Below are 12,969 nucleotides of genomic sequence, written 5' to 3'. Positions count from 1 at the left end.
CCTTCAACTTGCAGAAGGTCAGAGAGAGACTTCAAAGGTTCTTGAGAAAAATATTTATTATAAACTGCCACAGGAACAGTTGTAACTTGGGATCCAGTATCAAGTAAACAGGAGCACACTTGACCAGCAATGCGGACTTCACTTGTACATTTCGATCCAATCAACCCTTTCGGTAGACATGTTATTGTGATTGGAGAAGAAGGAGTAAGCTCAGTGCAGGTAACAGTTGTAAGATTCTTGGGACATTTTTGATGCAAAGCAGTTCCAATTCGTCCCGTAACAGGAACTGGGGTCAGTTTAAAGAATGACCTGTGTTTGACTTCTTCCATCTCTGCAGCTTCTCTGCCTGTTGTCTTTTCTTGAATGAGACCAGAGCAGGATTTGGGGGACTGTCACATGTTGCTTTAATATGCCCCTCTTCACCACATTGGTAGCAATAACCGGGTCTTGGTATAGACGGTGCAGAACCGTAGTGTAGAGTAGCAGGTTTGGCATGTGGGGAACCAGCACCAGTCGATGGTGTCTTCGCTGGTACAGCTTGTTTTTTTCCAGATTGGGCGGCGATCAAAGCTGTCAATTGTCTCTGTATATCTGCCAGTTGCTTTGTAAGTTTTTCCAGTGTTGTACTTACATGATCTTCACCACCAGCATAAGCGTATTGTGCTTGAGTTGTGGCTCTTGTCTTGGATGGGCCGAGATGCTGCTTCATGCGAAGGGTCTTAGCTGCTTCTCGGTCCTCCTCTGTGCGCAATAGCAGCAATAGTTCAGCGAAGGATGGCGGATTTTGCTTACGTTGCCTGAGTTGGAGCTCGGAGATTAAGACATTGTCCCAACAGCCTCTACAAAACTGGTTGAGTAGGTGTTTATTGGTCTCCTCGTATAGAACTCCCCCTCTCTTGACAGCTAAATTGAGAGCAACTTGCAGCCGCTGAAGGTATGATGATGCCTTTTCATTTGCGTCTTGGAACGTATCCATAAATTTAGCATAAAGCTCATCTCCGTCTTGCACAGTGCCATACGCTGAATCCAGAATATGGAGATAGACTGCAGGCTGTGTTTCAGGCTTCAAGTGCTCGACCATGTCGGCAGCGGGAGGCAGAAGACTCTCAAAGATTTTGCGCGATCGCTGCAAATCGGAAACAGAGGAATCCTTTAACAGTAAATCCACAGTAGCACGCCATGTTTCATAATCGGCTTCATTCTGAGGCCGGGGCAACCTCCCAGAAAATACTCTGAGACGCTGGCTGGAGAGATGAAGCATCGCACTGTCCTCGTTTTTAACGATGTGCTCAACCACATAACGTTGGACTTCTGGTGGGTTCAAGGTAGGTGCAGCAATATTTGGGAGAGAGGTTCTGGTTTGGTATTGGGGTTTATGTTCAGTGCGATCGGAGAGCAATTCCTGACTCTCGGTAGTGGCAGTGGGAGTTGACTGTGTTGCTTGGGCAGCAGAAGTTGGCAGAGTTTTAGCTTGGACTGGGCCAAACTGTGTAACAGAGTGACCAAGCAGGGACATCACATCGTTGAGGACCTCCGTAAAGTCCTTACCAGTTAGCTTAGCTAACTCTTTTAAATCAGATACATATGCGTTTGTTTTCTGTTTCTCTATGCGAGTAGCACAAACAGCGGACAATTCGGATATTTCATAAATTTGACCATTTTGACTCACAAAAGTGGAAGGCAAAATGTGACGCAGCGCGTTAATAGCATCAGTAAAATTATACTCAATAACCCACTTATGCCTAAACTCAGATTCCCAATCATCAATAATCTCACACTGACCAATCGAACCGTATTTAGACAAAAAGTCCACGACCTCTTCATTTTCTTCAGCCTTTGTATCACACTCAATCAATACTGCATTATGTATATTTATGCCATGTTTCTCAATTACGTCCATTGTAAAGTTATACTCTGTCGACACACACACACACACACAAACACACAATTTAAGCTGAACTCTCTCCTGGCTAGCTTGCCACTAATTTTGTAACCAATCCGTGCTACAATCAATGCAATAAATATGGGGTTTTATAGGCTAGGAACAAAAGACTAGGGTTTCGACTTGGAGAGAGAAGGCAAAGCTCAAATTGCAGGTTGGTTAACACCGTGTATTAAACAATTTGTGAGGGACAGCAGATATATACACACAATACGTTGAATGGCCATTCAACAGGAACGTAATCTGGAAAACAACAGTGACTATATACATATATACGCAATTCAAATTTCATTAATTAATGTCTCTGGATCTGAATAAAGCTCAGTTCAGACTTAGAGTTCGTGGGGAAAAAAAGGATGGCAGTACAATCCATGTACTGCTGGTTAAAGATGGGAAAAAAAAAAAGTAAAGGGTCGGCTCGAGAGCCTCCTATCCGCCCAGACAGAACAGGTGGTGGTTCCTGGCTGGTATCTTCCAAAACCAGTTCTTGGACTAGATTCTTCTTTCTTTAGCTCGCCATCAAAAAAAAAGAAGCCTGGCCTGTGTAAGAGCCAGAAACATTCTTATAAATCCATGTGTACACAAAATATCTTCTTTAAATAACACTAATTGTATTATAAAGTATCCAGAATATGTTCTAGTTCTTTGCTCAATATTGTACAATATAAATCAATACATGTCAGAATCACAATATGCAATAAAATGCCAAAATAACTATTAGCAGCATAAATATGACCTATACAAAACAATCAGTGCACTAAACGTGCTTATTATCAAAACACATTTAATAGTACATTCAATACACAAATAGTTATCAAAGGTTTGAATCATAAACCTTGTATATGGACGATTGAGAATATGCTACAAAGACTGCTGCAATGAAAACAATCGAAGAAACATACATGCTAAAGGTGCTATGTTCATAAATATGGACTCACCAACTCTTCTACCGTCACACACAGCTTAATGAGAAAAAAAAAACTCCGGCGCTGGTAGTCGGCTCTATAAAGTTACAAAGTAGGCATTTTAGTTTATACTCAGTCAGCACAATATTACAGGTGAAACAAAAATAAAAACCCTACCTCGAGCATACAATCGGTCTGTCTGCTGGCCACTTCCTGGTACCGGCTTAAAAGCCCAGCTAATTGGACCGCGGCGGTCACGTGACCCGGAAGCACGCACAGCGCTCAAAGAGTAACTAGCAGGCAAGATCATACCAGTCAAATTCAAAAAGGTATGAATTTGACACCTGCTTTACATATGATAAAAACATTAGCGCTCCACCTACGCCAGCCAGCCCTCATCTGCTCATCAACACCCGTGCTCACCTGCGTTCCAGCGATCGACGGAAGGACGAAGGACGAAGGACTTCACCCGATAATCCGTGCGGTCGGCGGCTAGCGTCGGCTAGCGCGTCTGCTATCCAAGTAAGTCCTCCTGGTTGTGTTGCTACAGCCAGCCGCTAATACACCGATCCCACCTACAACTTTCTTCTTTGCAGTCTCCATTGTTCATTAAACAAATTGCAAAAGATTCACCAACACAGATGTCCAGAATACTGTGGAATTTTGCGATTAAAACAGAGCTTTTTGTATTGTATTCAATGGGCTCCGAATACTTCCGCTTCAATTGTTGACGTCACGCGCAAACGTCATCATATCGAAACGTTTTCAGCCGGAAGTTTGCCGGGAAATTTAAAATTGCACTTTATAAGTTAACCCGGCCGTATTGGCATTTGTTGCAATGTTAAGATTTCATCATTGATTTATAAACTATCAGACTGCGTGGTCGGTAGTAGTGGGTTTCAGTAGGCCTTTAACCCAGAATTGCACAACAAGCAGAGGGTTGATTCATAAACAACAGAGCAGGTAAAAGTACCAATGATTGTCACACACACTAGGTGTGGTGAAATTTGTCCTCTGCATTTGACCCATCCCCTTGTTCAACCCCTGGGAGGTGAGCAGTGGGCAGCAGCGGTGCCGCCCCGGGAATCTTTTTTGATGATTTAACCCCCAATTTCAACTCTTGATACTGAGTGCCAAGCAGGGAGGTAATGGGTCCCATTTTTATAGTCTTTGGTATGACTAGGCCGGGGTTTGAACTCACAACCTACCGATCTCAGGGCGGACACTCTAACCACTAGGCCACTGAGTAGGTGGCCTAATGTTCTGAAGCAGGGATGCCCGCGGGCCGGATCAGGTTGTGTTAGTTAGTTTACTAAGTTTAAAATTGAGCTGCATTTTTAAATTAACGAAACTGCTGTTCTTAAAGTGTCTATTGGATGCCACAATAGTAATTATGTTAGGCAACCAAATAGTTTATATTGGGGTGAGCAGGTATTCCAATTAAGAGGTACACGGTAAAGCGGGGCTGCGACTCCTCCCCCTCGACCCAATGTAAAACAAACAGGAGTAAAATAAACAATTGGTAACCGCGCTTAAAATGCTGGATGAGACGCTGCACATTGATATAGTTATGTGCAAATTTAAAGAAAGTCAACAATGGAAATGACAAATGAGGTACTTGATACATAGAAGCATTTTTATTTATTCTTCATTTTGTTTTTGTTCAATCATAGATGGGTTGTGACTTAAAGTTTAATTGGTTTGTAGAAACACTGAGATTAAGTCTAATTTCATTGTCTTCTTAATGGTGTTTTTTAAACTGCACCATTTTTTGTTTTGTCAAGAGGATTATTTGTGATATGTACATTTTCAGAATGTCCTTGTTCTATTTTGGGCCAAAGTAAATCAATGAAAACAATCTGAAGTTGACGTAGTTGTATTTTTAAGTTCTTATGCCATGATTTTACCCGTCGGGCCCACATGGGAATATGTTTTCCTTCATGCGACCCCTGAGCTAAAATTAGTTTGACACCCCTGCTCTAAAGTGATCCATTTATTAATTTTCTTTTTAGTTTCTTTTTTTAGTAGATAAAGTTTCAAGTTTATTCACAATACCATAGAACAATTACAATAGTAGTGAATATCATTTAAAGATATTGGTAAGTGAAAAGGTCCCCCAAATAAGCTAGAAGAAGCTTTTGACAGGGGGTCCAGAGGACAGTATATACATGGAATGATGAAAAATGGTAGCAAGCACAACAACAAAAAAACAACAACAACAACACTATATCATACTTGCCAACCTTGAGACCTCCAAAATCGGGAGGTGGGGGGTAGGGGTGGGGGGTGGGGGGCTTGGTCCGGGGTGGGGGGGTTGGGAGTGGGGGGTGTGGTTATTTACAGCTAGAATTCACCAACTCGAGTATTTCATATATATTTCATATATATATATATATATATATATGTGTATGAAATACTTGACTTTCAGTGAATTCTAGCTCTATATATATATATATATATATATATATATATATATATATATATATATATATATATATATATATATATATATATATATATATATATGTACGTATGAAATACTTGACTTTCAGTGAATTCTAGCTATATAAATAAATAAATATATATATATATATATATATATATATATATATATATATATATATATATACAGGTGTATATATATATATATATATATATATATATATATATATATATATATATATATATATATATATATATATATATATATATATATATATTTATTTATATAGCTAGAATTCACTGAAAGTCAAGTATTTCATACGTACATATATATATATATATATATATATATATATATATATATATATATATATATATATATATATATATATAGAGCTAGAATTCACTGAAAGTCAAGTATTTCATACACATATATATATATATATATTATTTACATAAAAAAAAAAAAAAACTTGAATTTCAGTGGTCCTGTGGCTGTCCATTAGATGGCAGTATTGTCCTGTTTAACTTCTCCGTTCTTAATGAGTATATCATTTCGGCCACTGTGTTCAATGGAGAAGTCTGTTCTACAAAATTTACAGGCAACATACACCTTCCCCTTCAAACTGTCCTGGATGAACTGAAATTCTTGTTTCCATTCGTTTTGGAACTTGCAAGCGTATTTCTTGATCTTGCCCCCACGCAGTCTCAGGTCCGCATTGAGCTGGAGGGGGCGTGGCCTCCAGCTCCGGCTGAATACCGGGAGTTTGTCGGGAGAAAATCTCTGCCGGGAGGTTGTCGGAGAGGCGCTGAATACCCGGATTCTCCCGCTAAAAACAGGAGGGTTGGCAAGTATGCACTATATGATAAAACACAAGATAATAATACTAAAGCACGCATACACATACACACATACATTCATTCGACCATGCAAAACCCAACAGTAGTCAACCCCACATGAAGTATTAGAGATAGGTGGTTAATAGGTAAGTTTTCAGTTTCTTTTTGAAGTTGGAGAATGGATACTGCATCTTGAGGCTCTCATTAAGCCGGTTCCAAATCTTAGGTCCCCTGCATACAACACTTTGATCGGTACAAGCCAGTAGACGATGTTTACCTGATATCAGATCTAAGTTACGAGTGTTGTGGGCATGCTGGGGATGGTAGATAGGAACCAAGCTACAGAGCCTAAGATTCAGCCTGTGGATGACTTGATAGGTTAAACAAGCATTTTGATAAATATTGAACTCTGTCAGTCTTAAAAGATGATAATTATGAAATAGATGTCGAGTGGGGGCATTAAACTTGGACCATGACAGGGCCCGTATGATTTTCTTTTGCATGGATTCTAATTTGTTCTAAACAGTATGAAATTAACAACTGATGTATCCACAGATCCTTTGTAGGGATGGGCGATACCACACTTTTAGGATTCGATACGATACCGATACTTTTTCTTGCATTTTCATCGATACTGATACCGATACCAATAATTTCTTATTGGCAATTTTTTGTCAGTCAAAAATATTATTACTATTGTTATTATTTAAGACAAATCACAAGACAAATACAGACCATTTATACCACATTTATTATGGTCAATATATAATAAAAGTAAAATTAAAATAACATAAATATGAAAAATAAATTAAATATTATATATAATAATAACTATATATTATATATAATAATAATTAAATATTAGGGCTTTCCAATTAACAGTCAAATCCGAATTGCAAGAAGCTGCAGTTATTTTTTAAAGTTTGTGATATAATTAGCAATTAATGAAATATGAAATAGGCTAATGTTTTCGAAATGTAAGAAATCATGTTACAGATTAAAACCAAAATCACATTCAATCATATATTCAAGATTTTCTTGGAAAAAAATAAAACTAATGCAAAGATGAAGAAACTCCAAATTGTATCTCTTTCTTATCTTGTTTTAAATACTCAAGCAATTTTCAACAAACAGTAAATTCCCCTGTGTGGAAATTATTTGAATTTAGGATAATCATTTAAACAAAAATATTCAGTAAACATTACTAAAAAAAACAAAAACAACAATGCCTGTTTTAAGTCAACAATTGGACAACACTGGATATGCCTGGCTGCATCGCTGTCGGCTTGCTGTGTGTGTGTGTTGCACGTTGACGACGCTCATTCGCTGTCTCTTGTCACGTGACTGGGCCAGCTCTATACTCTGCCAGGTACAGGAGTGTCCCAGCACATAGTAAGTTAAGTAAGTAATCAAAAACATCTGAAAGTGATGCTTGCACCCCCCACACGCCGTTTTTTGGTTTATATCGATACTTTTTTCAGAAAAGTGATGCCAAATGAGTAGCGTGTGAGTATCGATATATCGATACCACAGGATCGATACGCAGATCCCTAATCCTTTGTCAGTTCTTTAGTTTCACTTTTGGGATCAGTTACCTGAATGTAGAATTCGCTACAGTAGTTCGAGGGCCAGTGTTTTCCAACTGCGTGAGAAACCACTATTCTTTGTTCACCATGAGCTTGCTTGTTTCTTTCATTGCAAGCAAACAATGACTATTAAAATAGATACAGGAGTTTTCATAAGTTAATTGAGTCTTATTGCAAAAGTTGATCTAAAATCAGGGGAAAAGGCTTTCGCCAACTGGGCTGTGTGACTTTACGGTCAATACCGTTGATTACGTTTTTGAGACGCACATGAAGCTACGCAGCAGGATTCGGAGCGGGCTGAGCGAGCCTGCGTAGCATACACTACAGCAGGGCTATTCAACTACATAACGAAGAGGGCTGCAGCTTCTAGAGCCGAAGGGCTCAGGGGCCGGACATCAAAATTTGGATGTTTCGTCAGAAAGTTCATCCAAAGGTTATACTCCTTTGAGACTGCGTTTACTTAATTGCAAAGTAAACATATCGACTTTCACATTTCACTGTCAATAAATTAATTATTCTGCCGTGTGCAGCGAGACTGATAGTTAACAGCATGAAGAAACAGAAGCTCCAGAAGTTTTGTTGAGAACTGATAGTCCTTCTTTTGAATCATTTTCCTTTGTCAGTTCTATATTTTTACACTTCTTACTTCATTTAGATTTGTAAGACTGAAAATATAAACAGAAAATAAACATTACAAAAGTATAACTGCATACAAGAGCAAACATAGTTTAAATGGTTTTATCAGACCTATTTGGGTGATTGGGCCAAATGAGTTTGTGATCTGCAGTTTGTGAGTGGCAGTGGGGCACTGAATATTGTCATCATAATTTGCAAAAATGACCATGACGCAAACGCAGAGTTTGCCTGTGGTGGTTTTGAACTGAGCTTTTTGGTTTGTGTCAGTAGAAATGTGCAACATAATAAGAAGCTATTGACTTGGGGTCGGTTTCATTTTGTGCAGCAGTGGAAACCAGTGTTCTTTGTCTAGCCATGATCATCATGACCATGAGCTCAAGCTGCTGTTTAACAACATGCATTATCACTGTGTCCAGGCTACAGGTAAGGCATGGGCTGACGGAAAGGGACCAATCACCTGACGTGATGTTGGCCCGTAACTGCTTCGTCCTCCTGGTGGTGGCGAGTGGGACAGTACTGACCATCGTCAGTTTCAGCCTCCAGTTCTGTAAGTACATGTTTATTTGGGATGTACAAAATGTTGGTAGTCATATTTATGCATATTTTTTTACAGCACAGTAATCCCTTGTTTATTGCGTCTAATTGGTTCCAGACCTCACTGCGGTAAATAAAATTTCGGAAAGTAGAATTCATAATCAAATATTTTTATACAGTATAAAAAACACTGTCTACAACCTTCTAAATATGTTTTAGCATTATAAAAATGCTCTAGACATACACCCATTTAGTCACGTTTACCCTCGTTTTACCCAATATAGTTGCCTTGAGAGTGTTCAGTACATTACTCAACAGTAGCCCGCGGGATCGTCCAAGTGTCATTGATCTGCCCGACGTTGAGGTTTCATGCACGAAAATACTTTGCCACATCCCGAATAATTCTTCTCGGTTGGTCTTGGTCAAATCTGTGGAAGATAGCGCCATCATTAAACACAGTGCGCGTTGCCAAGTACCGTCGCGTGTTGTCGTTCGACATTGTTCACGTCAAAGGCTTACCGATGTGAAGATGTGATGTTGATGAGGCAGAAGTCACAAATGAAAGTGCATCAACAGTTATACTGTCCACTTAACATGAAAAACAGCCCATAAACAATGGCTTCTTTGGCATAGAAGAAAGTTCCCCCCTAACCCTGACCCAGACGTCCGGCCTGGTGAATATATATTGCGATCACCACAACATAATACATAATACAGATTGAAGCTGCAAAATTTGAAGCAGGAAGTGGCGAGTGCTTACAGTACAGGCAATTAAATGTTTTAATAATACATTGTTACTTCAGATGCAAGGTTTTTTTTGTAAAATAATAGTGAGGCATGTATTTAATTTATTTCAAAAATCCGGAAAATGCATCTCTATCTCTGATAAATAATAATAATTATTAGTTGTAGTGGATATTATTAATTATTTTAGATTGCAGAAACTTAATCATGTTTTTTTGGTATAACAGATATAGTATTGATTCTGTATTCTAAAAATTGTTCTTTGTAAAAGTCTGCTAGTGTCTGATATAATTTATACCAAAACCCAAGTCCCCAATAGAGACCCTAAAAGTACCCATGGGAGTCTCTCTGGCCGGTGATCCAAAAAACACATGGAAAGTTTGTGGCAACTTAACACATCTGTCGAGACTACCTTTTTCTTGTACAATAGTAGGTTTTCGCATTGAGCCATTGTTCCCTATTTTGTGTACAGTAGGTATTGTTTTGACTATGTATCCCTGCCAGCTACAGTGAATGCAAGGAAACAGTTGTGGAACAAATTGTACACACTAAGGTGTTGCAACCTTTTAACGTGCCTGTAAATGACATTTGTGGCACCACAATGGGCGGTGATTAAATGCTTTGGGAGACATCCCTCAAGTTGTATAATCATTATTCTACAAGTGACTTGCCAGTGACTGATAAACAATGTGTTTTACGTTGTATGAACATGTGTATGTCTGCCAAGTTTTTCAGCCAATTACGATACATTTTTACAGACTCGTGAGTAGTGAAATTGTCCAGAACCGAACACATGTATTAACTGTGATTTATTTAATTTGTACATGGTGAGTCCTAACCCGATCTGCTAGTTTAGGGATTACCATTCCTGCTCCTGGCTCGCTCTTACTCGTGTGTAACATGTTTAGCCTCGTCATCCAGTCCTCCAGTGATAACAATGCATAACATACTAAGAAATGCAGTTTACTGTTACAATTGAGGTGATGATTATGAACTCTTGCACACAAGCAGTATTGAAGTTCATCAGATCTTGTCTCTTGCTGCGTCTTTGCCAAACAAAAACAATACTTACATACAAATACTGCCTTCTCGAAAATGTTGCATATTCTCTCTATCTGCCATCCCTGACTGCAGGGGTGTCAAACCTGTTTTCAATGAGGGCCACATCGCAGTTATTGCTGCCTTCAGAGGGCCGCTTGTAACAGTGAGTAATATATATATATATATAAATATGAATTGCCTGTAACTGCAGGAGCAAGTTTGCTTTTATTTTGAAATGTTTGCTTGGGCATCAATTAGCCACAATTATTTTTAATTATCTATCTGTAATAAAATCAGTGCATTTTACAGTAATAAAACCTAAACGCTTAGTTACCAAAATGTACCACTGTTTTTACTGTAAAAGGTACGGTTGTTGTTTTTACGGTGTATTACTGTAAATGCAAAAGTGATACCACAGTTTTTTGTTTGGCGACTGATCTACCAGTTTTTGTTTTTTTTACCAGTTTTTTATCGTCATTTTTCCAGTGCACAATTTGAATGGATAACTTCCTTAAAAATGATAAGCCAAGCCGATATTTAGGTATTTATTTTTATTTGAACAAAAAACATGTTTTGCATTGTATGATAATATAATATTTGTTGCAATATAAAGCTTAAAAGAGTGGTCACCAACCTTTTCGAGCCCAAGATCACTGGTCTCAGCCATGAACCAAAGCAAGATCTACCCCTGCACCAACTATGATATATATTTGTTTTTGTTTTGTTGTAATTGGCTGATGTTTAACATTTTGGCGTTTTCGCATTGTACTTCTTGCTGTTTTTCCAATTTTTGCTGGTGTTTTTGCTGGAGCCAATGAGTCATGGGCCACATATGGCCCCTGTGTGGCACTTTGGGCACCCCTGCTGTAGAAGCTAATTGTTTATGGCCACTACTGTCTTAGTACTGTAGTATATTTGTTCACTTTATGGTCACATATGGGACGCGAGTCACATGGTTGTCTAAAGTCAGCTCTGGAAGTAGTAAAATCAGCTGTTTAACTGGCGGATTTTCCTGTGTTTTAAAGGGGATAAACGGGGAAGTCCTTCTTTGTTGCTGCCTTGTTTTTATCATATATCACTGCCTTTGCAGTTTGCACATGTCAATGTCTACCTCTAGTATGTATGCACAATAAATCCACACAATATCTGTACTTTGGAGCAATGTTCGCAGACTTAAAGGCCTACTGAAATTTTTTTTTTAAATTTAAACGGGAATAGCAGATCCATTCTATGTGTCATACTTGATCATTTCGTGATATTGCCATATTTTTGCTGAAAGGATTTAGTAGAGAAAATCGACGATAAAGTTCGCAACTTTTGCTCGCTGATAAAAAAAAGCCTTGCCTGTACCGGAAGTAGCGTGACGTCACAGGAGCTAGTATTCCTCACAATTCCCCATTGTTTACAATGGAGCGAGAGAGATTCGGACCGAGAAAGTGACGATTACCCCATTAATTTGAGCGAGGATGAAAGATTCGTAGATGAGGAACGTTACAGTGAAGGACTTGAGAGGCAGTGATGGACGTATCTTTTTTCGCTCTGACCGTAACTTAGGTACAAGCTGGCTCATTGGATTCCACACTCTCCTTTTTCTATTGTAAATCACAGATTTGTATTTTAAACCACCTCGGATACTATATCCTTTTGAAAATGAGAGTCGAGCACACGAAATGGACATATAAAGTGACTTTTATCTCCAAGACAATACATCGGTGACACACTTAGCTACTGAGCTAACATGCTAGCATCGTTCTCAAATGAAGATAGAAACAAAATAAATAAACCCCTGACTGGAAGGATAGACAGAAGAGCAAAAATACTATTAAACCATGTACATGTAACTACACGGTTAAAAATTCTCAGCCTGGTAAGGCTTAACAATGCTGTTGCTAACAACACTAAGGCTAATTTAGCAACTTAGCAACCGGAACTCACAGAACTATGTACTCTCTCCTTTTCCTATTGTGTATCACGGATTTGTATTTTCAACCACCTCGGATACTATATCCTCTTGAAAATGAGAGTCGAGCACGCGAAATGGACATTTAAAGTGACTTTTATCTCCAAGACAATACATCGGTGACACACTTAGCTACTGAGCTAACGTGCTAGCATCGTTCTCAAATGAAGATAGAAACAAAATAAATAAACCCCTGACTGGAAGGATAGACAGAAGAGCAAAAATACTATTAAACCATGTACATGTAACTACACGGTTAAAAATTCTCAGCCTGGTAAGGCTTAACAATGCTGTTGCTAACGACACTAAGGCTAATTTAGCAACTTAGCAACCGGAACT

The 12,969-nt window shown here is 38.6% G+C and overlaps 1 protein-coding gene across 1 annotated transcript in view; it reads left to right on the top strand.

The window, feature by feature from the left end:
• Window positions 1-12,969, top strand: part of pxylp1 (2-phosphoxylose phosphatase 1) — a 77,512-nt gene that overhangs the window by 13,119 nt on the left and 51,424 nt on the right. Inside the window, exon 2 of the mRNA XM_062068609.1 lies at window positions 8,768-8,898. Coding sequence (XP_061924593.1) covers window positions 8,817-8,898 — 82 coding nt within the window. The 5' untranslated portion in view covers window positions 8,768-8,816. The remainder of the gene's footprint in view (window positions 1-8,767; window positions 8,899-12,969) is intronic.

Source organism: Entelurus aequoreus, linkage group LG13, assembly GCF_033978785.1.
Source record: "Entelurus aequoreus isolate RoL-2023_Sb linkage group LG13, RoL_Eaeq_v1.1, whole genome shotgun sequence".
Lineage (NCBI taxonomy): Eukaryota > Metazoa > Chordata > Actinopteri > Syngnathiformes > Syngnathidae > Entelurus > Entelurus aequoreus.
The sequence above is the reverse complement of the archived record's forward strand: the minus strand, read 5'-3'. Positions and strand labels throughout refer to the sequence as shown.